At 45.3% G+C, this 27,794-nt stretch overlaps 1 protein-coding gene across 1 annotated transcript in view; it reads right to left on the bottom strand.

The window, feature by feature from the left end:
• Positions 1-465: 465 nt before the first annotated feature.
• The window catches only part of LOC144102103 (uncharacterized), a 40,657-nt gene continuing 13,328 nt past the window's right edge, over positions 466-27,794 (bottom strand). The window contains exon 2 of the mRNA XM_077635391.1: positions 466-3,872. Coding sequence (XP_077491517.1) covers positions 3,855-3,872 — 18 coding nt within the window. The 3' untranslated portion in view covers positions 466-3,854. The remainder of the gene's footprint in view (positions 3,873-27,794) is intronic.

Here is a 27,794-nt window from a genome sequence, read left to right as displayed (position 1 = left end):
CTGGAATTAACTAGACTCGTTTCAAGTATAGACAAGAGTGAATGCAATAGTCTGAAATTTATGTTTACGGCTAAGACCCACAAGCCTGGTTGTCCCCTAAGGGTTATCGTATCTGAGTCGGGAACATGGCAAAAGTCAATTGCTGAATTTCTTAAGGGCAAGCTCAACCTACTGAGCATCGATGATCCGTTTTTGGTGAAGGATTCCCAACAGATTATAACTTTTCTGGACAATCACAAAGACAGTCGGTTCATGGCGTGCTCGTTCGATATAAAGGATCTATATTATTCCTTGCCACATCAGGAGTTGCTTCAATGCGTGGGTGATTGCATTGATCAGTTCGGAAGTGTAGCATTCCAAAATGAAACGGGAATGTGCGTGAGCAATTTTCTGGAAATGTTGTCCTTCTATTTGGCTGCCACGTGCGTCACTTGGAGTGATGTGGTTTAGCGGCAGAAGAAGGGAGTTTGCATCGGGTCGTGTATCGCGCCAGTTCTTAGTAACATTTTCCTTGCCCAATGTGACAGAAAGTTGGCTATCCTGTTGCGAGATCAAAACAAAGTTGATGGCGTAAAAGTGTTCCGGTTTGTGGATGACTTTTTAGTGGTCTTTAATCACCTTGACGGTATTTACGACTATGCTGTGCAAGAGCTACTTGCTGTTTTTAGTAAAATCCTTAACCCACTAATAATCACATATGAAGAAATGAATGAAGGCACGATACGTTTCCTCGATATCAAGCTGTCACTGGCGCCTGTTGGGACATTTTGGATGTACCAGCCTAGAGGTAACGAAGGTTTGCTTCCGTTCAGCTCTGCACATTCGAAATTAGTGAAGAGGGCAATCGTGAGGTTATGTTTTCAAAATGCGTTGAAGAAATCTTGCCCGGAATTAGTCAAAGAAAGTTTTGAGCAGCAGGTGGTGAGGCTTAAGGAAGCAGGTTATCCGGATCAGGTGTTGGTGTCGGTGGCAAAAAGCCTGCTCAAGAAATGTGGGAAAAAGGGTACGGTGCCTAGCAAGGAGGGAGCAAAACAAAGGGAGAAAACGGTGGTGATTCCGTACATTCATGGGGTGTCCCATAATCTTAAAAGAATTGCATCGAAAGTAAAAACTAGGGTCGTTTTTTCAGCCCCGGACAAATTGGAAAACTTATGCAAAACAGTAACGTACCCAGGAAGAAAAGCTAAGGGGTGTAAAAAGAAACACCAAGTCCCCATGGTCGCATGCGCAGAAGGAGTGGTTTACAGGATGCCGCTGACATGTGGAAAAGCATATGTAGGTCAAACGGGGCGATGTTTGAACGAGCGGCTCCGTGAACATCTGAGGAACATGGAACGGAAAGGCGATGGGAATTTGGTGGTTCATTGTCAAGAGTGTAAATGTGTACCTTCCTATAACGAGACGAAGATAGTAAGCAGGAACCGTGACCAAACGACGCGTGAAATAATTGAAGCCATGAGCATAGCGGACAGTGGGGTTGCATGCGTGAGTAGCACGTCCCTTTCACTACTATCAGAGGAAAAGGCATTTTTGCAAAAGGGAAGGTAGGACTGGACATGTGACGAGACAGTTTGTCGATTTTTATCATCCGGGTGTTACCATCTTCCATTTTTATCAGCTGCTGATGTGTATAAAGAGCAGTGTTTCCCGAATAAAAAATTCAGTTGTAAGTCCAGCGCTGTGTGTGTGTGTCTTTATCTTTCAGTCCGTGTCTTTTGAGCGCAGGTATATTTTCAATATGGTAAACCAACTCGCCCAACAAGCCACTCTGCTAAGCTTCATCTTAACTTTTGTCCGCCATGGTGGCTCAGTGGTTATGGTGCTCGGTTGCTGACCCTAAAGACATGGGTTTGATCCCGGCCGCAGCGTTTGAATTTCAATGGAGGCTATATTCTAGAGGCCTGTGTACTGTGTGATGTCAGTGCACGTTGAAGAGCCCCAGGTGGTCGAAATTTCCGGAGTCCTTCACTACAGTTCCCTCATAGCCTGAGTCGCTTTGGGACGTTGAACCCCTATGAACATAAACCACCTTGACTTTGGTAAATGGTGCACTGCTGAATTTTCGTGCCAGCAGGATGCGAACTAAAATAAAATAAGACTCCTACACTTTGTGCGCAAAAGTGTGTGTGTCATCCGTTTTCTTTCTGTGCCTGCCTTCCTCAACATAAAAATTAAGCATTGCACCACTTAATGAAGTTAAGATGGCAAATGCACAGTGTGTGTTGTCTTATCGAGCTGCATGTGTCTTAAGTAGTGCGACAAATTTTCAGCACATTGCTTACCGCAGTATAGATCTAATGCAGCCTTGCACTGGGCACATTGTCGTGCACATTTCTGCTTAATGTGTGGCAACATTTTGCCGCCGTGCTTGCTGCTCTTTTAGGTGGCCGAACAGCAGGGACACGCTTTGAACCTCTTGTGAGCCCAGGTCGCCGCCATGCCAGGCTTGTTGGCTGAACCTTTATCTTTCTGCCACTCGAGCTGCTGCCTTGAGTCGAAGGGTCAGTGCATGGGCACCGCTACTGGTACGGGCGCTTTTCACTTCAGCAGCCAAGTCTTTCGCCAGTGACAGATAAGAAGGGCTCCAATTGGCTAAAACGTGGACCTTGCGTATAGCCTGCTCCAGGACCTCGCATGCCTCCTCATGTTCCTGCATGATGTTTGAATAGACGTGAATGCTCATTCAGTGCATACATTTTTAGCTGTACCAACAAGGGACATTATCACAAAGTACCAACCTTTGTGAAGGCACCTATGCATTTGTATAGAAGGCACCTAGCGTTTTCAAAATGATGATGGTGATGATGAATTTTTATGGCACAAGGACAGCTTTGGCTCTTTTAAAGAGTGCCTTCACGTAAGGTGTTTTCATCATGTCAAGGTGGGGTCAAAGACCCATTTCCCAAGCATGTACGCATTGTGTCACCGGTAGCTGCCCGATGGCACTGGTATTCGAACTCCGCACCTCCCGCTTGCGAGGTGGATGCACAAACCACTGGGCCACTGCTGCAGTACCATTTTCAAGCATGCAAGCCTTCCCATCATAGCATTTCGCATGGCTCACTTGCAACATGTGATGCAAGCATTGATTGAGATGTAAAAAACTTGTGCTACATGGAGCCGCTCCTGATAAAAGCTGGCCACTGGCAACACCAGCTTCGCCTTGTGATGCTTCTGGTGCCTCGTAATGCTCTTGCTCCACCTGCATCAGAAGCTGGCCACTGGATGTGCACGCTTGGCTTCTTATGGCTGTAGTGATCATCTGCTGCTATGAGAGGAGGAGAGGAATTTCTACTTGCTGGGTTGTTTGCAGGGGTTCAAAGAAGGCTTGTGGAGGGCATCTGTCTCCAAGTGCCAGCTGTGCCAGAGGAATGCAGATGTGGGCTGTCTGGAAAAAGGCCTTCTGTCCAACTGCTTGGTGCTTGCAGAAAGCATGTACCTTGGTTGCCTGCTCAACAGCTGCACAGGCCAACACCAGCATGGACTTCATACTAGTGAGAATTTGGAACGGAGAAGACACTCTCTCCTTTGGAGTGATGTCTTCCTCTGGCACTTCTGGCATTTTCCCGAAGTAACTGCTCACAACTGGTTCGATGTTGGCCTTCTCTTTGGTGGGCATGCTGAAGAATTTTTGTTCCAAAGTACTCCTCCCATGTTGTGGTGATGTTTTCGACAAGGGCCACAGCATTGTATGCCTTGGTCCTGCTCAGGACAATGTCTTGGAGAATCCTGATAGAGGCTTCTGAGTAATTGCTTGTATTATGCCCCCTTGTGACAATGCCCCGACGATGGAACAGCAGCCACTCCTCCTCCTGATCAGGGAACTCGCTTGATGCAGCCCTGGTGGCAGGTGGTCACAGGTGCCTCTTTGGCTGCATAGAGAACAGATTGTGAATAATTATAACTGTGGCCATGTTGAAGAGGTAAACTCTGCATCATCATCATCAGCCTGACTATGCCCACTGGAGGACAAAAAAAGACCTCTCCCATATATCTCCTGTTAACCCTGTCCTCTGCTAGCTGCGGAACCTTATCCCCGCTGCAGACTTCTTGGATATAAAGTCTGTAGATGCAACTGCCAACTAGAGCTTACTGTGGCACAACACCACTGTGCATCATCCCTTGAGAACAGTTGTATGGCTCCCTGTTAATGTGCATGTTTGTTCTGTGTAGTCAGGATGCACTCACTAGAGTAGCCAAGGACTGGCTGACCTACCTTACTAATACTGACCTAACCTACTTGACTAACTTCTCTAAGGAGGTGATGATAGCGAACAGAGAATGCTTAGCTAGAAGATGGCGAACAGATGATGCTTCCCGGTCTGCAGAAGCGTGTAAGCTAGCGCAGCAGTACCTCAAATCGCAAAACTGCGCTGCTTATCCAGCAGCGCCATCGTCGCATCGTGCCCCTGGCTTCCCTACTTGGTTATTTTTTACTTTGACTGAACGTAACCCACATTCAACAATCCATGGCCTGCATTTATTTATTTATTTATTACTACCTCAAAGGCCCCATTGAAGGGGTATTACATGAGGGAGTGGGTAACAGGGCATAATATTGCTTCAGTTGATAACTTGAATAATGATGGATCAGTATGAAGCATGACGTGGCCGGCTAAGCCACTCCAGTCTTTCGCGGTGCGTACAAAGAATGAGGACCGCGGAGCAGATGTGCGGGAAGGCGGAGGATAGGTGGTCTTCGCATGGTTCGTGCGGTAAACTGGGATCATAATAGACTCGTGCAGAACATGATAATAGAACTTGTGATACAGACATAATCTTGCGATTTGACATCGGGTAGTTAATTGATTGATGAGCATTGTGCTTGAGTTTGGTGACACTTTCGTGATAAGAATAAGCAGAGAAGATGAACCTAGAGGCACGGTTTTGAATTGCTTCTAGCATATTAGAAAGATTATTTTGATTAGGGTCCCAGATAGAGCATGCATACTCAAGTTTAGGCCGTAAAAATGTTAGATAGGCTAGTGATTTCAATGATGGTGGTGCTAGACATAACGTTCGCCGAAAATACCCAAGGACGCGATTAGCTTCCTTTGAGATTTATATGATATGGTATGACCACTTAAGATCATGTGTTAAATGAAGACCTATGTAATTGTAAGTTGTTACAGCGGTGTTTTCAGAGTTAGCAATAAAGTACTTTGAAGATGGGTCAGAGTGATGCCTGCGGAAGGAAAGGAGTGAAGTTTTTTCACGTTCAGCGATGCATTAGCCATTTATCATACCAAGGTAATATGCAATTGTAATGGGACTGACTGGCAGGACTGCAAGCGGTGCAGAGAAGTCAGCGAGGTCAAGACGTCGTTCTGCGAGTGCTGCCTGTGGTGTGTGCGTGCTCATCTCTGGTGAAGCCATTCTGCGTGGGGTATTTGGCCAGGTCTAAGGTTAAGTCTGTAGGCGCGGTTAATGTGCACTTGAGGGCGCTTTTGGCTCAGGTATGTCGCTGACCTCTCCGGGCGGAGGGTCGGCAGCCTGGTTTGCCAGCTTGTTCACCCAAAGCTTGCCGCTGGACCTTTTTAGGAAAAGTGGAATTGACCTCATCCCTGTGGCTCTCGTGCCGATCGGTGAAGGAATGATCAAGATGAAAACCTCTAAGGTTCTTCAGCAGGAGCTAAGGTCTCTAACTACCCACTACCTCCAGATCTCTGAGGTGTGACCGTTCGGCCATAGAGGCATTGTTTTCAAGTGCTCTGACATTGGTTGCCTGACAGACCTGCTCCAGTGCAAAATTTTTCAGTCATTAGCGGTAAAAGCATTCATCCCTGAACAGCTCGCGTGCTCCAAAGGTATTGTTTGTGGAGTGGACCCAGCATCTTCCCCGCAGGAAATACTGGAGGAGTTTCAGGGTGCAGGTGTGGGATTCTTTCTGTCTGCCGGTGCAGTAGAGAATTAAATGGTGTGCGTGTAGCGACAGAATCAGTTATAACCACTTTTGCTGGCTCCTCCTGTCCTTCTGAGCTCAAGGTCTGGCCAATAGTGTATCGTGTGGATCCTCTGCAACCCTGTTCACTTCAATGCACCAACTGTTGGCGGTTCAGTCACAGTGGCAAAGCATGTAAATGGGCGACCCGCTGCCGTGTTTGTGGAGAAGGGCATTCGGATGACAGCTGCTCCTCTGATCAGCCCCAGTGTTGCCTCTGCAAGTGTAACCACTCAGCTGATGATGCCAACTGTTCGAAGCGAGCCGACGAACAAAGCCTGCTAGATATAATTCAAGCGAAGCGTTGCTCAAGAGCAGATGCATATGCACTTCTGTATTGGAAGAATAATACATATGCCAGCCGTGCGCGAAGCTCTGTTGCAGAGATAGTCAAATTTGACTACTTCGATAGTGACCTCAATAGAACAGGCTCTTTGTGTGGTGGTCGAGCGAATGCTGTGCAACTTCACCGAGGCTTTATCTCAACTTGTTGCAGGCCAATTTCTGTCTTCTCAATCATCTGTTTCGGCGGCAATGCCTGCATCGCTCCCAAATTGTGCTGCTAGTAAGAGTGACTCCATGTCGCTTCCTGACGCATCCCAAGTTCCGACTGCCAACAGCGCCCCTGGCAGTGTCTCTCACGTAGATATCTGGAACACGGATGTTGAAATGCTCTCTCCTTCCCAGAAGCACCGAGCTTCTTCCTCACCCTCGAAGTCAGCTGTTCCGCAAATAAGAGCAAAGAAAGGACCTCCCAAACTAATCCCCCAGACTGATGTGCTAAAGGAGGCTGTTGCTGCCTCTTTCATCAGTCAATAATCATGGCAGGTCTAAATGTTCTGCAATGGAATTGTCGTTCTGTACTTTCTTCTCTCACGGATCTTGATCTACTTCTTCATAAACATAACCCAAATATTGTGATTTTGCAAGAAACTTGGCTCTCTCCACTTAAATCATTTTCATTGAAAAAATTTCGTGTTTTTAGGGTAGATTGCATTAATGACAGGGGTGGTGGGTTAATAACTATGATCTGTACAAAAATATGTCACCGGGTATCAATCTCGCAGAAAGTTATGCTCCCTGACTGTGAATTGTTGGCGGTTGAAATCTCCCTTCCACAGTGTGCCAAAGTAACTATTGCTAACGTCTACTTTCCTGTAGGTATTCACAGGACAGACTGTTTGGATACCTTACTGAGTGGAGCAAACAGCACAGTCATCGCAGGGGATTTTAATTTGCACCACATAGTCTAGGGTAGTTAGTCACTCTGACACCTGCAGCCAGCTTCTCTGGTCATGGATGTCTATGAATGCAGTGTGCTGCTGCAATCCCAGAGCAGTAACCTTTATGCGGGGAGTTTCTCGTTCAGTCATACATTTAACATTAGCATCTCGTGGGGTTGGAGTATCTGCATGGTCAACAGTAGACTCGGGTACATCTAGTGACCACTTTCCAATAACTTTTACTATTATATCTTCTCCGATCAGAGAAGGTGGTGCAACCATGAAATTTGTAAACCACATTACATATAAAAAATTGATATCTGCCTCGCTTCCCTCCATAGTTAGCCCAGGTCGAGCAGAAAGAGTTCAGCGGACAATTTCCTTTCTGCAAGATGCTGCTGAGAGTTCTATGTGCTCTGTGTGCGCTTGGTGGCGGAGAAGTGTGAGAAAGCTTATCGTCCGTCTAGAAAAGCAGCATGGAAAAGCCTTTCCTATAATCAGAGCCCAGCTAATTGGATAAACTAAGTTCTACTCTGCATCTTTCAAAAGAACTGTTAAAAAAGCAGAGGAGGATTATAATAAAAATTTAAACACGTATCTCTCTAAACCCCAGAATAAGGAGGCTCTATAGAGATTCATGGTGCAAAGTAACAACATCTGCGGCCTCCAACCGCATAATGTCAATGATATTGTCTCCGCAGGAAGCTAAGCAACACCTTAAACGTATCGCTCAGGGGCTGGCTTTACATTTCCAAGTGCAGAAAACGGAACCTTTTCACGCTCTCACCCCCAGCTCGGACTATCCTGAGGTGGACGTGTCGGAGCTCCTCCCAATTGTTTCCTCGATGCAGTCTATTGCCCCGGGATCTGATGGGGCTACTGTGGGCATGTTTAAGATTTTAGCGCAAGACTTTCCAACTCACCTTCTGGATATTGTAAATGCGTCATTCGAAAACTCTTGGATTCCTTACAGTTGGAAAATTGCGAAAATAATTTTACTTTTGAATAATGCAGAGAATGCATTTCATTTAGACAATATTCGGCTGATTGCTTTAACCTCAAATTTAGTAAAGCTAATAGTAAGAGTAGTACACAGTCGCCTCACAGAGCATGTTCATCACGTTAACGGCCTCAGCTCTGCACAGATTGGCTTTCGTTGCAGTTGTTCCATACGGTCTGCGCATGTAGGTCTCGAGAGCCGAATACGACTCTCGGTGCGCAAGAGAAAAGTTGCGGCCTTGGTGACACTTGATGTTGCTACATCCACCGCACTACATCTATGCTTGGACTTGTGAATTTTTAAAAGATTTTTCTTCTGTACAGACGGATCTTTCTGCTCTAAAACCTATGTTCAATCAAGAGGTTTACTACAAGGATCTGTTCTGTCTCCACTGCTTTTCAACATATTGATTCGGGACATACCCATTCATTCAAACATTACAGTTTATGTATGCGCAGTTGATATAACTTTTTTTGCATCAGCAAAGGATATTCATGCACTCTACGAGTGTTTGCAGGCATAGCTGAATGCTATTGAAGTCTGGTTGAACCAAATTAATTTATCACTTAATGTCAGCAAATGTGGCATGCTGGTATTTCCGCCCAACACTCCTTTGGCCATCTTGCTAGTCTACCGCTCCACTCCAATTCCGCAGGTGGAGTCAGTTAAATACCTAGGCGTTACATGTGATCAAAGTTTGGACTAGCGACACCATATTAAGAATAATGTTATTCAAGGGGAACGTGCTCTGGGCCGGTTGACACGAGTCGGCAATAAAAAGTTTGGCATCCGTCGTGACACATTACTGTTACTCTATAAGGCTTATATGAGACCGATTCTGGAATTTGGTTGTGTCTTGTTCTCTGGTAGCGCAAACTACAAGCTGCAGCCATTCGCTTTACTGGAAAGGCGTGCCCTACGGCTATGCCTCGTGCTCCCAAAATCAACTTCAAGCGCTGTCCTTTATCTGGAAGCCCGTATCGCCGATCTCTTTTCCCGCTTCCAACTTCTAACAGTGCGTACTTTCCTCAGGTCCTTTGACACGGCCCCCGGCGTTAGTAGTCCCATTTTTCTATCCCAAGCACACCTGTTTCTCACTAATCATTGGCCACGCTATCAGCTTCTGCAAGTTAGGTTTACGCAGAATCTGTTAGCCCTGCTTCAGGTTGATCTGATCTCCTTGCAACAAGTTGCAGATACACAGGCTGACCCAGTCTTCTATTACGACCATATTTTCCCGTCCCATGAGAAACATATGCTCGCAAATATCCTAAGTGGTCTCCATTCTGATCACCTGCTGAATTTTCCTCTTCATACTGTTATCTCCACTGATGCCTCCAGCAGCTTTGAGAAGGCAGCGATTGGGTACATTCGCAGGAGCTGGCTTGGAGCTACTCCGTTCGTATCCCAGATTATACTCCTATATTCTTCGCAGAGTTTCTGGTCATTGGTTTGGCTCTTCTCAAACTTCCTAGGCATGTAGCACAGGTTCTTATTCTTGCAGACTGCCTTTCAGTTCTAGTCTCTCTCTAAAATTTGGGAAAATCTTTATTGAATCGTTCGCTTAGGTTTTTGTTCCGCGCACAGTGCGTGAGATCTGCTTTGTCTGCGTACCTGGGCATTCAGGCGTCTGTTTTAACGAGGTGGCTGATTTAATGGCAAGGTCAGCTCTCAGCGCTGCTCTAATCTATCCCGTCCCTCACCTCATTCTGTTAGAAATTTCACGTTTCTTGCGCTTCCAACATATTTCAGTTAGCTTGAGTGATTCATTGCTCAATACCGTAGATTTTCTCCACTTAAAGTACCCATGGAATATCCGGTGGTGTAAATCAAGGCTTTGTGAGGCGTCAATGACGCTTCTGTGATGCAGAATCCCTCACTTAAATTTGTACTTATGCAGATGTGGGTTCGCTGCGACAAACCTTTGTGTATCATGTGGCCAAGTTGAAACAAAGATCATTTTCTCCTGTCTTGCCGGCGGTTCGCAGTTCAGAGGAAACACTATTTGGAGGTCCCTCTTTCGAGGTTAGGACTCCCTCTGTCTCTTCCAGTTCTTCTTCCATCCGGTGTGAGCGCAAAGGGATTCCCGTTAAGCAGTGTTTGCAGCTACCTTCATGATTACATAAGTGCAACTGATCGATTACCTTGTTAGCTGTATGAAAAATTTTGTCGCATGTCCAAAAATGCTCGATTCTATTCCTGGTAATTCATATTTCTTTAATTCATTTGACTTTTACAATTTTTATCTTGATTCAGTCTTCTCACGCCTACTTTTCCCTGCATAAATACCTCATTGGGATTATCTACCGCACCTTGGCCAATCCCCCTGTGTGGGTATGTGCCATGCTTACTAGGGAGAAGAAGATTTTCGAGTGATGCCTGTGAGATGTGTCCATTGTGTCGCCGTGCGAACAACACCAACTAACCTGCGCTTCGAATAAACACCTTTACACTTTTCTCCTCGTTTGACGTCCCTGATATGCTCTCCGAACAACTGAAGGATCCTTGGGTCACCTCGCTGCTCACCTTCCTGAACAATCCCTCGCCGCACATTCTTTGTCCCGGACCCTTCGCCGCCATTCCCACCACTTCGCCGTTCGTGATGGCCTCTTATACCGCCGTAACTACCTCTACGACGAGCGGAAGTAGCTGTTGGTGATTCCCCGACACCTCCGTGCTGCCATCTGCGCCTCTTTCCACGACGCTCTACAATACGGCCATGCCGGTGTACTGAAAACATATGCTCGCCTTCGTCTGCGATATTACTGGCGAGGTATGTACCGCTACATATGTCAGTACATTCGGTCATGCACCGCCTGCCAACATCGCAAGAAACCTCCTCACTCCGCCGCCGCTCCTTTGCAGCCGTTACCTTGCCCTGGCCATCCCTTTGACCGCGTCGGCATTGATCTTTATGGCCCGCTTCCAACTACATCGGCTAACAATCGCTGGGCCATCGTGGCCGTTGACCACCTAACATGTTACGTTGAAACGTCGGATCTCAAATCTGCTACCGCCAACGATGTCGCTCGCTTCATTCTACACAGTCTTGTTTTTCGTCACGGCGCCCTGAAAAAACTGCTGAGTGACCGCGGCCATGTTTTTCTCTCGGACGCCGTCGAGGCCCTGCTAAAGCAATGCCAAATCGTTCATTGCTGCACCAGTGCCTATCACCCCCAGACCAACGGCATGACTGAGCGGTTCAACCGCACACTCAGTGACATGCTCGTCATGTACGTCGACACCTACCACTCCAACTGGGACGAAGTGCTCCTGTTCATCACGTACGCATATAATACGAAATGAAATGGTGGGCGAGTTGGTCGGACATGGTTCTTGTAAACCAGCGCAACGGCTCAAAGCTCCAATAAATTGCTCCAATAAATTAAAAAATTTTCCACAGACATACCAGCAGCATTACGGAAGGCCCTTTCACCTGTACCTTCAACACACGACATAACAGATGCCAGCTGCTCAGCATGCGGGATGGAATAAAACAAATCCTCTATGTCTACCGAAAATGTGGATCTAATTATTGGATGAGTTTTAAAACAATGAACAACCTGCATTGAGTTCTTTACCCAAAAAGGGTCGTCCAGTTTAAGAAGCTTCCTTTGCAAGAAACAGCTAACATTATGCTGTCAGAAACCATTTTCACTCACTGTAGTCCGGAACGGTATGTCAGCTTTGTGGGTTTTAGCAGTAAAGAAAACTGAAAGAGAATTCCGTTTACTTTTCGCTATGTCATTGGCCACCTTTCGGCAGTTGCAGGTTCCTACAAAAGTTAATGAACTTAGTTTTAACTCTCACAGCCGCCTTTTTAATGACAATAAAATTGTTGTCTACCGCTTGCAATGCTTTTCATTGAAAAGGCCGTTTTTCATAACCACAAACCTACTATCTTTGTCTGACTGAATGAGACACGGCTCATTCCTTTTAAAAAAGGGCGTAACATGTCTGACATCACGTTCCAGTCTACTGGTCACATCAGTCGTGACACACCTTTTGAGGCAGTCTACTCCTTCCAACAAACATCGTTCTTGGTTTTCTCCTTTCACTTTCGCAGCAATGTTCCTGTTTGTGGCGAGCAGTTCATGGGCAGGTACAATTGGTTGATTGCCGTACTTTGGTCCTCTCAAGCACACCTAAAAACCTGTCGGGGACATTTGCATTCTCTCACACGGCTCGTCCTATGACCCTTTTTCTTATTAGCATCACAGAGTAGACCTTTTAGAACCTCCCTCCACTTGGAATTGGTCAGCTGGGCGGCTTGCCGCTTGAAGAAAACATAGTTCTTCTCTGCAAGCCACTCTGGAAACTAGCTGTGGCAGGCGACATGCAGCCAGTCGTGAAATAAACCGAACCTAGCGCCACAGTTCTGATCTAAGTATCTTGCATATGCGCTTAACGTGTCCCCAAGAGGGCTTGACTGCACCAAGTAGTAGACTTACATCTTGAGGAATAGTTCCTTTCCAAAAGCAAAAGGTGTAGCGTCTTGCTTGACACGTTGCATTCACAATGGAGCACACCAAAAGCTGTCGCGTATCACTGGGAGCAGACTCACAGAAATAAGGGCCCGCAGTACTAGAAATATAGTAGCTCAGTAAGACATGTTGCTGGGCCAGTTGGTTTAGCATATTTTGAAGCTTGGAAAAAAAAAAAATCTACCTTGGCGCAATTAAATTCACACAGACAAAACTAAAGAAATGAGACAACGAATAGGTGCCAACTTCCAACTGTTTATTGCAGAAGCAAAACCACATAGGTAGATTTATAGCCTCAAGATACGCCTACTTTTTTTCACTCCATGTGCAAAACTGATAATGCGAGGTGATAAGCCAGGGCTGTGATAAGGCAAGTGGAGTGATAAAAGTGGTGGGCGGAACCTGAGGCTATAAATGGATGTGGTTTTGCTTTTATGATAAACAGTTGGAAGTTGGCGCCTGTCCGTTGTCTCCTTGCTTCTTTTGTTTTGTCTGTGTGAATTTATTTGTGCCAAGGTGGATTTTTTTTCCAAGCTTCAAGAAAAGGTTTCTACATCGCGGCGACAGGATTCGCTGGCATTTTCGCTTGCATGTGAAACGCGCTTTACTGTGAGCAAGGCTCTCGTGTGGGAGCCTAAACGTCTTATGTGTTTTTTTTTTCTTGGTTATGGTCGGCGTCCTCAATGTCACCCCTGACCAGACGAGTTTTCGTCGAATTCTTGATTTTAGTGAAATATTGTACTGTTGCTGAGCACAACGCGTATACGAAGGGATAAGAAATCTATTCTTGATCTTTTCTTCGTTAGTAGCGGCATCTTGCGTTGCGGTCCTCTGCTTCAACATTTCGAAGGCATATCAGATCATGTCACGGTATCTTTAAATATTCCATTACTTCTTCCAAAAAATAAAAAGAAAGAGGTACGTGTTGTGCCGAACTTCTCGCGTGCTGATGATGTTGCAGTCTTAGACGTACTTGATATTTCATTCTGGGATTTTGTGGTTCTTTACAAATCGTGCGTTTGCTCAGTAGATCTCTCGGTTTTCTTTAAGAACCTTGCTCTGAATTGCATTTCGCGTTTCGTGCCTACCCGGGTAATTACTTTACGTGCCCACAGCCCTTGGATGTTTAGGGAAGTTATACGCATGAGACGAAAAATTAAGAGAGTTCGCAAAAAACTTCGGCGAAGCCAGTCAGCAGTTGATGCAGCTAAACTGTCTGATATGCGCTTGAACTTCAAACAAAGCATGAAAAAAGCAAAAGAGTATCACTTAGTGTATCTATGAAAAACTCTTGTTTCGTCCCCTGCAATGTTCTGGCGGCAGTTATCAAAGAAAAAGAAACCTGTGTACAGTGTCGTCATTGACGGTGAACTGATTACTGATGCTACACAAATTGCTTCATCTGTCAACCGTTTCTTTTTTACTATGTTTACGAATGATGTTGGTAGAAAGCCTCACTTTAACTGCCTTCATGGGTTCTTATGGGCGTCCCAACTCGGGCTTCTTACCCCGGCGTTTGGTTCATCCCACTACAAAGGGACAGTTATAGGCAGTCAGTCGTGTCAGTTATATAGCTTAATTTGGTGCCAGCGAGTAGCGTTCGCACTGTGTGCTCAAAACAAATGTATGGTACATAGTGGTGGTCAAACATCGCAAACACACACAGACCAAGTATAGACGAGACACACAAACCAGCGCTGAACTTACAACTGATTTTTTTATAAGGAAGAAGCATGTCATATGTACACACACACATAAAAAACAGCGCACATGCACAATGTCAACAAGACTCCTAGTGCTAGTACAAGGTAAAAACCGCTTTAAAAGCACGTGTGCATCTGCAGAACCGCTACCCACTATGTAGCATATTGATTTCTCGAAGTGATAATGTAACAGATGGTGTACTCACACACCCTTTACTTTTTCTGATAATATGAAACGCCTCGGCTGCTTCTCTAGTGCGCTGGTTAGAATGAGCGAACAGGACATCAGCATCACCAAAAAACGGCGTACATTTGCACGTCAGAAAATGCTTAGCTTGGTTAGTTTCTTTCCTTCTTAAAGAATTAGCGTGCTCCATGAGTTGCACGTATATAATTCGAAATGACCAGCGCGGAAACAGACGGGGACACGAGAAGAAAAACACTGACGACAGGACGGGCGCTGACTAACAACTGTTTATCTTCCAGGAAAACCCAGCACAACATATGTCAAAAAACCACGTGACAGTCAGGGAGCCAGAGATTACAATCTAAAGCACAGTCATTAAAAGGCCAACACATGTATGAACAGAAAAGAAAAACTCATACATGAAAAATGGATGGGAAACTTCCTGAAATGAACGTATCAAAAAGCGCTATAACCAGCAAAAGCCCAAGGAAAACACACGTGCCAAACAGCAATCTTGGCCAAAGGGCGGTGTCAAGAACACCAACAGCAACAATGAGCTAGCCTGAAAGGGCCCAAGCAGGCGAAGCAAAAGCAGAGTCAGTAATCTAAAATCAGATAAAGCATCATACAATCCTACGGATGCCACAAACAACTAAAAACAAACGAATGCAACCTAAAATGACGTAAAAAAAAAACATGTAAATGCTAAGAAGGCAAAGAGGTAAAAAAAAGTCCACATGCAAAACACAATTCGGACGGTTACAGCTTGTCAACCGCACCAAAAGCCTGAGGAGAAGTATGTGCACCAGCTAACATAAGAAAACTTCATGAGCAAACGGGAAGTGGCAGGCGAACATGCAATCTCAGGAATCCTTAGGCATGGTCAAGGAAGTGCATTTCTTTCTCGTGCGGCGAAATTGAGGGCGTGCTTACGCAAATGTCACCTGACTTAGCAATAAAGTAGGCCTCAATGACCTCGTGCCCCTGTCTGTTTCTGCGCTGGTCATTTCGAATCATCTCCCACCAACTCGCCCAATCAGCAATTTCAATGGTATATAATTTAATCGGCGATACAGCAGCGCGCTTGTCCACCTATTACTGATGTTTCTATATCTGAAGAAGGTGTTTTCTCTCTGCTTCTCAGTTGTGATGCAGAAAAGACGCCAGGAATTGATGACATACCAAATACGTTCCCTGTGAGATATGCCGAATGGCGTTCCAAGTACTTAACGCTCATATTTAGGAGGCCTCTGTTAAGTGCCGAGCTCCCAGAGGACTGGAAGCACGGAAAAATGATTCCCATTCTTAAAACTGAAAACTCATCTCTACCTAGCTTATGTAGGCCAATATCTTTATTGTGTACTTCTTCAAAAACACTTGAACATGTACTTATTGGGCGTATGTCAGCCTTCCTGGAAACCAATCACGTAATTGACGACCGGCAACACGGTTTTCGTAAGGGCTTTTCTGAGTGACTCAACTTCTGGAGACGATTCAGGACTTTGCCGCAGCCATTGATAGCCGGTGTCAAATCGATGTCATTTTTTTAGATTTTGAAAAAGCATTTGATTGTGCCTCACACAAAAAGTTCTTGCTAAAACTAAAGAATATCTTGAAAAACGATTTGCTGTTGGCGTGGGTGCAAGCGTACCTATTGTCTCGATCTCAGTCCATATCAATCGGTAATGCATGTTCGAGCTCAGCTTTAGTAAGCTCCGGTATCCCACAAGGCTCAGTATTCGGGCCATTGTTCTTTTTAATTTCTATAAATGACATTGTTAAAGAAATTCCTGTCAAAATCAAGCTGTTTGCAGACGGTTGTGTATTATTTCATGAAATAAGAACTCCTGCTGACCAGGTTTTTCTTAGACACCTTGGCTAATGGCTAATGGCAGATGAGCATTAATACTAAAAAGCTTCCAATATCTGTCACATGGAAAAATCAGCCATTAAGTTTTGCCTATACTATTAATAGTCGTCCTCTGTCTGCCGTGGACAGCTTCAAGTACTTGGGATTAACGATTAGCTCTGCTCTACGGTGGAACAAACATATTTCTAATATTAAAAAAAAAAAGCTATGGAAAAAACTTGGCTATTTAAGAAAGCCTCTCCGGTACTCTGCACAGGAAATTAAGTTACTAGGATACAATACCTTTATTCGGCCTGTTTTAGAATAGTACGCTTCTGTTTGTTGTATCGGACCCTTATACTTGGTAAAACATTAAAAACTCGAAAATATTCAAAGAAAGTCAGTGCGATTTATTTATAATTCATACCGCTGGCAGACGTCCCCTACCATGCTACTTGACAGAGCATATTTGGAGTCTTTGTAGCTCAGGAGATACCGCGAGAGACTCAAGTACATGTTTATGATTGTTCACAAAAAGTTAGGAATTGACAGCAGCAAGTACATTGAACTTGTCCAGTGTCTTTCAATACGATCCCACCATTCCTTAAAAGTGAAGCAGTATGCATGCCGCACTGAAACATATGAGAATTCTTTTTTCCCCCGTACTGAGGGGGAATGGAATGTCCTGAAAGCGAATATTGTAAAGGTTTCTACTGTGCAGTCGTTTATGGCTCTGCTTAGGAATTCATAATAATTTTGTAGCATTCAATATTTTTTCTTGTCTTTTTTTCTCCCCAGTGCTCATTTTGACGTGAGGTGTCGTCTAATATTGTATAATGTTGTTTCTTTTTCTCATTGATTTTCTCTGTATTGTGTGCTGATTAGCTTGTACTACAAGGGTTTTTTTTTTGACAAAGTGTATTTTAAAACCCACTCCTGCTTGAAACTTTGCAATAAAGCCAGCAGTCTTTTGTAAATAAATTAATAAATAAAATGTAGCTTCTTGAAGCAGGTGAAGTACATACCTTCTACACTTAAGGGGTGAACGGGCTGTCAGAGGTAAAATTTTTATTTTTTAGCATAGAGCGATGAAGTTTGACACACTTATTAGGAAGTACGCATAATGAAGAGATACAAATTTTCACTGATATAAATTCAGTTGTTTTGACACTATAAATTTTTATGTTCTTCATTGCTGTATTAAACTTGCAGATAACTTTACGCAACAATAATACGTGGTAGGAGCCTATACTTGTTCTTAAATTTTACTGAAAGCAATGGTTCGTGCAGTGACATTGTTCAAATATTTTTATCAGCCCGAGTTTTTTGCACGCAACGTCACATCCATGCTTCTATAATGCACTTGCTTCCACCGTGTCAAATTAGTGACAGATTGAAAAAATTAGAAAGTAATTGACAACTAAGGAATGTTGCAGCGTAAAGAATTTGTCAAGGAACACAATGCAAAAACCCACATGAAAATCTATGAAGCTATTGTCATGCTATGCTTTCTGCAAGCAGGGCACTCAGGTCAGATTACGCTTTTCAGCAAACTGGCATTCTCATTGAGATCGCAGCCAGTTTTTTCCTACCTGCGGCCACAAAAAACAATTCTTAAAGTCACTTATAGGTTGTTCTCATGGAAAATCTTTCAGGATAGAATAAGAATCTGGTGGTTTCTAAAATTGAATTTTTTTTCGAGATTTTATGATTTGAAAGCTATCTCCCCCTTTAAAGGGACTTTCATCTGCTCAAAACGTGTCATGGTGTTATGGTGGAAATGAAGATATCTTGCCTCATATTGGGGGATTCAAGCAGTGTTATACCAAAGAAATGAGGATTTATTATTTTAATTCCGCATTAAAAAAATCCCCTAAGAACAGCTGAAGCAACATCTTAATGTGAAACCTTGCTATTTTCAGTGCACCCCACCATGTGAGCAGATTTCGGTAGAATATTGCTGACACATTATAAAGTGCAGAGTGTTTTTCTTTCAGCAGCGTTCGTCATGTTTGATTGTAATTTGCACTCTCTGCAATACAGCATTGGATGAAAAGCAATTCTTCCTTCGCGTTGCTAATTAAGGACTTTGAGATTTTGTTACTAGATGGCACTGCAATAAAGGCTAAAAACTGTCGTTAAAGGGGCTGCGAAACACCGCTTGAACGGATGCCGCTTACACTTCAGATGGATTCTTTGTGTCACACAGATGCTGACTGAAAAATAATTACAAGAATCGATGCATAGGAACGGGAGTTGTTCAATGAAGAAATTTCAAAATGCAAGCAAACAAAATGCTGCCCTCAACTCGATTTTCGCCCAGCTTCCTATTCCCATTTCACTCTCCCAATAACGGCACTTAGTGCGACCAATCAAAACAGCCTATCTGAGCACGTGGCGGAAGTTTGCACTCCATGGTTGCCTGTTCTCTAACTCATTCATGCCAAGGCTGGCAGCGCCGTTTGCATGGTTACAACAACCATGTGAACGCCCAGCTGACCCAGCGATAGTTCATCGTCACATCGAAGGCGCAGAAGGGAACACTGATAAGTGACGTTCCCTTACTTATGGATCTGAACTCGAGCGCGAGATACTGCGATGGCCCCCCGGTGGTGTGCCTTTCAAGGAGTACTGCAATTGGCACTGCACCTGCCTTTGTTGGTGCCAGCAGCACCGTGATTGTGGTTTCTGTGGTATTGCAAGATGCTGTGGAGCCCACAAAAATTATGTTTTGTGCCGAATCCATGGTCTGCATGCGACGCATAATTGGTGTTGTGACGACCACTGCCCAGTAGTCATCTGTCGTTGTTGTATGGATATAAATCCCTGCATAATCAGTGCACACATTATATTATTTGGAATGTTCAGGTACATACTATGAAACGCAATGCAAAATTTCTGCAAAGACGGCTCTCACTTTGTTTTCTTTTTAAGAAAAGAGTAAAAAAGTTGGCATCCACATTTCACTGCTTCTGGATACCTTTAGTTGCACAATTTCCTGAGGAGCACGCTGGAATGTTGTTGAGAACAGCCAGGAGAATAAAAATGGTCTCGAGCATTTCGTTTGTTCTTATGTTTTTTTTTTCATCCTGTTGCCAATGTAATATACCCAACTGGCCAAACTTGCCACCTTGCCCATGCTGCATGTATGTGAAAATGGCACAAAATGTACTAGCTGACAGTGCACTTTGTTTAGTATATTTTACTCTAGATTGTTATGTAAAAACAGCCATTAAATGTGGGCAGTTCTGTGGGGCATTTACAACTTGCATTGAGTAATGATTCATGGCTTTATTAAATAATTTTATTTATTTATTTTATTTGGAACATACTGCTAGCCGCTTTCGAGGCTGTTGCAGGAATGGGAACAGGTTGGTTTTCTTTTTCGGTACGTCACAAAAGAAAAAATCACAAAGAAGGTTCATACAACCGATATAACATTGTAAAATGGATAATCATGGGAGACAGTTTCAAAATACATGACGTAATATTAAGCAACACAAAAGCACGTGCAATGCTTCACTAAAAAGTTCAAATAAACCATTATCACGGGTTACAAAGAAAACTGCTCAAAGATTCAGAGTCAACAACATTTCCTGGTAACATATTCCATTCCCTGATCGCGTGCGGAAAAAATGAATAACGAAAGGTGTCAGTATTAAACTTATACTCTGTTAAGTGCAGTGAATGTTTCGTTCTGGTGTTGCGTTTTGGTGAAGGAACTAAGTAGAGGTCAGAATCTATTTTTAGGGCACCGTTTAAGAGGAGAAAGATGAATTTAAGGCGTGAGATTCGGGCACGGTTACTAATAGTGGAGAGATTTGCCTTGTTTAAGAGTTCAGTTGGGGAGTCGTTACGTTGATATTTGTTAAAAATAAACCTTACTGCTTTCCGCTGCACGCTTTCTACCTTATTTATGCATTTCTGTGTGTGTGGAGACCAACACAGGTGTACTCAAGCACAGGAAGGACGAGAGAACGGTATGCCAGTAGCTCGGTGTCGGGAGATGCAGAAGGTATAGATCGCTTAAGAGAAAAGAGTGCGGAAAGTGCTTTTGGCGATATATATTCTACATGATTATCCCATTTCAGGCCAGAGGCGATGACAACACCTAGGTATTTGTATTTTGGACTGATTTTAAAGGCTTATTTACGACTTCATACGAGAAAATGAGCGGGTTCTTTTTTCTTGATACAGTCATGCACACTGTTTTCTAGAGATTCAGGGTCATCTGCCACTCTCGACACCATTTTGCAATTCGACCAATTGCATTGTTTAATGTGACTTGATCATCGTGTGACTTAATTTCTTTATAAATAATACAATCGTGTGCGAACATGCAGACTGCTGCATTGAGATTGAACGCTAGAGCGTTTATGTAAAGTAGAAACAATATGGGTGCTAATACAGTTCCTTGAGGTACGCCAGACATTACTTTGACATAGTGCGATGCGTGGCCGTCATATTGCACATACTGGTAGCGGGGTCTGAAAGATAATTTTGTAACCAGTGTGTTATTTTATTACAGCCAAGAAAGTGTTGAAGTTTAAACATCAATTTTGGGTGTGATACACGACCGAACGCTTTCCAGAAATCTAAAATTAAGACATCAACTTGGCTGCATATGTCCAGTGTGGATGCGAGATCGTGGATCGTTTCCAGCAGTTGAGTTGTAGCTGATAGCCCTTTCCTAAAGCCGTGCTGGTTAGGATTCAGTAGATTATTTTCTTCAAGAAATTTTACGATGTGCTTAAGAATGGTATGTTCAAATATCTTGGATGCAACACACGTGAGTGAAACAGGGCGATAGTTAGACACATTTGTAGTGTCTCCACATTTATGAACCGGAACAACCTTAGCGATTTTTCAATCTTTCGGGACTTCTGCATTTCCTAGGGATTTCTTATAAACAAGGAGCAAATATTTCGATGCCCACTCTGCGTATCTTTTGAGGAACATATTCGGAATATTATCTGGGCCAGTAGATTTCTTCTCGTCAAGATTAAGTAAAAGAGCAAAAATTCCTGATTCGTTTAGTGTTAGTTTGGGAAGGTCTAGGCTACAGTCACTTATTTGAGAATCTACGTGAGGCACAGAATTGTCATCAAGCGTGAAAACCGATTGAAAATACAGATTGAAGTCATTAGCTATCTTTAATGCCTCATGCGGAGGTACATGGCTTTGTTTGTGCTTTCGAGAGTTCAGATATCTCCAAAATTTTTGGGGAGCGGTTTTGATAAAGTTGCTAAAAGTAACATTTGTATATTTGTGTTTTGAAGTTCTAATTACTTGCTTTAGATCATTTGAGAGTTTGTGAATGTGTTCAGTGTGTGTTGTCGATGGTTTCCGTCGTTTAAGTTTCCTCAGCCGTGACAGCTTGCGCTTCATATATATAATGTCTCAAGTTATCCAAGGATTAAACTTGTTACAGTTTTTAGACGTGTGGGAACATAAAGTGAGATACAATGTTCCACTTTATGCTTAAACGTCAACCATAGGTCGTCACATGATACCGACGGATCGGCGTACATGGTTGCAAATTCTGAATAAAAGTGATCAAAGACATCAAGAACGCCAACATCATCAGCATTTTTCCAGTCGTATACTTGTGTTATTTTTTTCGCGTGTGCTGGTCCAATTAGGGAGAGCGAACAAATGGTTGCCCAGTAGTCACATATACCGTCAAGTATCTAATATGAAGAGGCATCGTCAGCAAAACAATTGTTTATAAAAGTTGAATCAAGAACACTGTGGCTGGTGTCTGTAACACGGGTAGGTTCCTGCACAATTTGAGGCCGAAAGCAAATGCGACGTCAAGAAGCGCGTCGGCACTGGTTTGGTCAGTGGATCCTTTGTCCAGATCATCTCACGCTATGCCTGGGAGATCAAAATCTCCTGTGAGAATAATTTTTCTACATTGGTTTAGGTGAGGCTGCATGTATTCTGATAAAGACTCAATGGTGTCTGCACTACTATTTGGTGGGTGATACATTGTGCCAATATAAATCGGAGCTTCATTTACAAGTATCTTACACCAAAGTGCCTCAGTGCCATCGACGTCCGGCAAGGGCGTAGTATATATGTCCTCCCTAAATCAAAATCATGACGCCACTGCTACGAAAAGGCCTGTCTTTGCGCAATATAAGATAGCCCGGTGGGAAGATATCGTTAGATATGTGCGAGGACAGCCACGTTTCAGTGATGGTTACAACATCCGGACAGTATTCAAGAAGAAATGTTTCTAGCTGTACTAATTTATTTACGATACTCCTAGGATTTAAATTTTCTATGACCAGTCGTCTGAATCGTTCCTTTCTCGGTCCCTGCTCTGATCGAGCGTGTTTTTTGATACTACTACTTTTTGTTCTTTCGTAGCATCCCACAAGAACAGTTGGCCATTAATCCTAATCTTGTCGTACACGAAAAAAACTTTATCGTGCTTGTCTCGATTAGCCTTGCAGCTATCCCACAGCTTTTTTCTTACGTTGCATACTCGCTGGGAAAAGTCTTCGCTGACCGAGAAAGAGGATCCCTTTAGCTTCGAACAGTTGCTCAAGATCTTTGCATTATCTCTGGAGTCGAGTAATTTGAAGATAACAGGACGCATTTGGCTTTCCCTTCTTGTTCCCAAGCGATGTATTCTTTCAATCCCAGAGGGTGTCACGCCAAGTTTGTCTTGAAGGATGCTGTCAGTTACTTCTTTTTCTAAGCTTTCGGTTGTCTCATCTTCATGTTTAGTTAAGCCATAAATGATTAAGTTCGACCGCCTGCTTCTGTTTTCAAGGTCATCTACCTAACGTTTAAGACTATTCAAGCTCATTTGAAGGTGTGTAATTTTTTCTTCATCATCTTTAATCTTCACCTCAAGCTGCACTAGCGTGTCCAATTTATCATGGATGGCCTCTAAAGATTGATGCGTTTCCTTACTTTCGCTATTGATAACTTTTTTGTCAATGTCCATATTTCGAACTTCAGTAAGTACCTCCTGCATGTTAGGGCCAGGGTTGCTTTCTACATCCCCAGCAAGTAACAAAAGACGTTTCAAAGAAACCGCGTAGCTCTCAAGAGTTAAATACTCGTGCCATGGGCATGGTAGCACCAGAAAAAACAAGTCGTTACTTCGGAAGCATTTGCCAAACCGTTTGCACATCTGGAGCAGAAAGACGAAAGGGTTGGCGACGCACATACCTGCTTCGGTGCAGCCGTGCCCGATGCCGGAGTTGAGCGCGTTCCACGTATTAATAGCGTATGATCTCGATGCCGTTGTGGATGCGACCGGTATTCCAAAGAATTCTGCAGCAGGGAAATCCAGGTGGGCGGACGGCGCTTTGTACTGTAGACTGTCCCATGGTAGTGTGCAGCATTTGACGCATGTGACATCATTCCTGGTCAGAGTGCCAATCATAGCCGGACGGCCCTACTAGAATTGCAGTGATCAGCCAGCATCAAACCGGGAAGAACCTGGAGCAGAAAGACAAAAGGGTTGGTGACGCACATGCCTGCTTCAGTGCCGGAGTTGAGCGCGTTCCACGCATTTACAGCGTATGATCTCGATGCTGTTGTGGATGCGACCGGTATTCCAAAGAATTCTGCAGCAGGGAAATCCAGGTGGGCGGACGGCGCATTGTACTGTAGACTCTCCCATGGTAGTGAGCAACATTTGACGCATGTCACATCATTCCTGCTCAGAGTGCCGATGATAGCCGGACGGCCCGTACTAGAATTGCAGTGATCAGCCAGCATCAAACCGGAAAGAACCCGGAGCAGAAGGACGAAAGGGTTGGTGATGCACATGCCTGCTTCAGTGCCCAATGCCGGAGTTGAGCGCGTTCCACGCATTTACAGCGTATGATCTTGATGCTGTTGTGGATGCGACCGGTATTCCAAAGACTTCTGCAGCAGGGAAATCCAGGTGGGCGGACGGGGCATTGTACTGTAGACTCTCCCATGGTAGTGCGCAACATTTGACGCATGTCACATCATTCCTGGTCAGAGTGCCGATGATAGCCGGACGGCCCGTACTGGAATTGCAGTGATCAGCCAGCATCAAACCGGGAAGTACCTGGAGCAGAAAGACGAAAGGGTTGGTGACGCACATGCCTGCTTCGGTGCCGCCGTGCCCAATGCCGGAGTTGAGCGCGTTCCACGCATTTACAGCGTATGATCTCGATGCTGTTGTGGATGCGACCGGTATTCCAAAGAATTCTGCAGCAGGGAAATCCAGGTGGGCGGATGGCACATTGTGTTGTAGACTGTCCCATGGTAGTGCGCAGCAGTTGACGCATGTCACATCATTCCTGGTCAGAGTGTCGATCACAGCCAGACGGCCCGTACTAGAATTGCAGTGATCAGCCAGCATCAAACCGGGAAGAACATGGAGCAGCAAAACGAAAGGGTTGGTGACGCACATGCCTGCTTCGGTGCCACCGTGCCCAATGCCGAAGTCGAGCGCGTTCCACGTATTAATAGCGTATGATCTCGATGCCGTTGTGAATGCGACCGGCATTCCAAAGACTTCTGCAGCAGGGAGATCCAGGGGGGCAGACGGCGCATTGTACTGTACACTCTCCAAAGGTAGCGCGCAGCATTTGACGCATGTGACATCATTCCTGGTCAGAGTGCCGATCATAGCCGGACGGCCCATACTAGAATTACAGTGATCAGCCAGCATCAAACCGGGAAGAACCTGTAGCAGAAAGACGAAAGGGTTGGTGACGCACATGCCTGCTTCGGTGCCGCCGTGCCCAATGCCGGAGTTGAGCGCGTTCCAAGCATTTACAGTGCATGATCTCGATGCTGTTGTGGATGCGACCCGTATTCCAAAGACTTCTGCACCAGGGAAATCCAGGTGGGCGGACGGCGCATTGTACTGTAGACTGTCCCATGGTAGTGTGCAGCAGTTGACGCATGTCACATCATTCCTGGTAAGAGTGCCGATCATAGCTGGACAGCCCGTACTAGAATTGCAGTGATCAGCCAGCACCAAACCGGGAAGAACCTGGAGCAGAAAGACGAAAGGGTTGGTGACGCACATGCCTGCTTCGGTGCCGCCGTGCCCAATGCCGGAGTTGAGCGCGTTCCACGCATTTACAGCGTATGATCTCGATGCCGTTCTGGATGCGACCGGTATTCCAAAGAATTCTGCAGCAGGGAAATCCAGGTGGGCGGACGGCGTATTGTACTGTAGACTCTCCCATGGTAGTGCGCAACATTTGACGCATGTCACATCATTCCTGCTCAGAGTGCCGATGATAGCCGGACGGCCCGTACTAGAATTGCAGTGATCAGCCAGCATCAAACCGGGAAGAACCCGGAGCAGAAAGACGAAAGGGTTGGCGACGCACATGCCTGCTTCGGTGCAGCCGTGCCTGATGCCGGAGTTGAGCGCATTCCACGTACTAATAGCGTATGATCTCGATGCCGTTGTGGATGCGACCGGTATTCTAAAGAATTCTGCAGCAGGGAAATCCAGGTGGGCGGACGGGGCATTGTACTGTAGACTCTCCCATGGTAGTGCCCAACATTTGACGCATGTCACATCATTCCTGGTAAGAGTGCCGATCATAGCCGGACGGCCCGTACTAGAATTGCAGTGATCAGCCAGCATCAAACCGGGAAGAACCTGGAGCAGAAAGACGAAAGGGTTGGTGACGCACATGCCTGCTTCGGTTCCGCCGTGCCCAGTGCCGGGGTTGAGCGCGTTCCACGCATTTATAGCGTATGATCTCGATGCTGTTGTGGATGCGACTGGTATTCCAAAGACTTCTGCAGCAGGGAGATCCAGGGGGGTGGACGGCGCATTGTACTGTAGACTCTCCCATGGCAGTGCGCAGCATTTGACTCATGTGACATCATTCCTGGTCAGAGTGCCGATCATAGCCAGACGGCCCATACTAGAATTGGAGTGATCAGCCAGCACAAAACCGGGAAGAACCTGGAGCAGAAAGACGAAAGGGTTGGTGATGCACATGCCTGCTTCAGTGCCGCCGTGCCCAATGCCGGAGTTGAGCGCGTTCCACGCATTTACAGCGTATGATCTCGATGCCGTTGTGGATGCGACCGGTATTCCAAAGAATTCTGCAACAGGGAAATCCAGGTGGGCGGACGGCGCATTGTACTGTAGACTCTCCCATGGTAGTGCGCAACATTTGACGCATGTCACATCATTCCTGCTCAGAGTGCCGATGATAGCCGGACGGCCCGTACTAGAATTGCAGTGATCAGCCAGCATCAAACCGGGAAGAACCCGGAGCAGAAAGACGAAAGGGTTGGTGACGCACATGCCTGCTTCGGTTCCGCCGTGCCCAGTGCCGGGGTTGAGCGCGTTCCACGCATTTATAGCGTATGATCTCGATGCTGTTGTGGATGCGACTGGTATTCCAAAGACTTCTGCAGCAGGGAGATCCAGGGGGGTGGACGGCGCATTGTACTGTAGACTCTCCCATGGCAGTGCGCAGCATTTGACTCATGTGACATCATTCCTGGTCAGAGTGCCGATCATAGCCAGACGGCCCATACTAGAATTGGAGTGATCAGCCAGCACAAAACCGGGAAGAACCTGGAGCAGAAAGACGAAAGGGTTGGTGATGCACATGCCTGCTTCAGTGCCGCCGTGCCCAATGCCGGAGTTGAGCGCGTTCCACGCATTTACAGCGTATGATCTCGATGCCGTTGTGGATGCGACCGGTATTCCAAAGAATTCTGCAACAGGGAAATCCAGGTGGGCGGACGGCGCATTGTACTGTAAGCTCTCCCATGGCAGTGCGCAGCATTTGACTCATGTGACATCATTCCTGGTCAGAGTGCCGATCATAGCCAGACGGCCCATACTAGAATTGGAGTGATCAGCCAGCACGGAACCGGGAAGAACCTGGAGCAGAAAGACGAAAGGGTTGGTGACGCACATGCCTGCTTCGGTTCCGCCGTGCCCAGTGCCGGGGTTGAGCGCGTTCCACGCATTTATAGCGTATGATCTCGATGCTGTTGTGGATGCGACTGGTATTCCAAAGACTTCTGCAGCAGGGAGATCCAGGGGGGGTGGACGGCGCATTGTACTGTAGACTCTCCCATGGCAGTGCGCAGCATTTGACTCATGTGACATCATTCCTGGTCAGAGTGCCGATCATAGCCAGACGGCCCATACTATTGAGTAAAGCAGAAATTTGGGCAAGTTGGTACGTATCCATTTTGAAACAGCGCAACAAAGACGGGACGTGGAAACTGAGGTGTAAAGACAAACATGCGCTGACTAACAACTGGGTTTATTGAAAAAAACACGCAAAATACATACAGAGTTAGGAAAGATTAATCGCCACCATAGTCAACTCATGCCACATGTGACGCCAGATATCCAATCTCCCCTTCGGAAAGGGCGACCGATGGGCAACTAATGCACGTTGCGCCTTTC

This window comes from Amblyomma americanum, chromosome 8, assembly GCF_052857255.1.
Source record: "Amblyomma americanum isolate KBUSLIRL-KWMA chromosome 8, ASM5285725v1, whole genome shotgun sequence".
NCBI lineage: Eukaryota > Metazoa > Arthropoda > Arachnida > Ixodida > Ixodidae > Amblyomma > Amblyomma americanum.
This window is presented reverse-complemented; position numbering and strand designations above follow the sequence as displayed.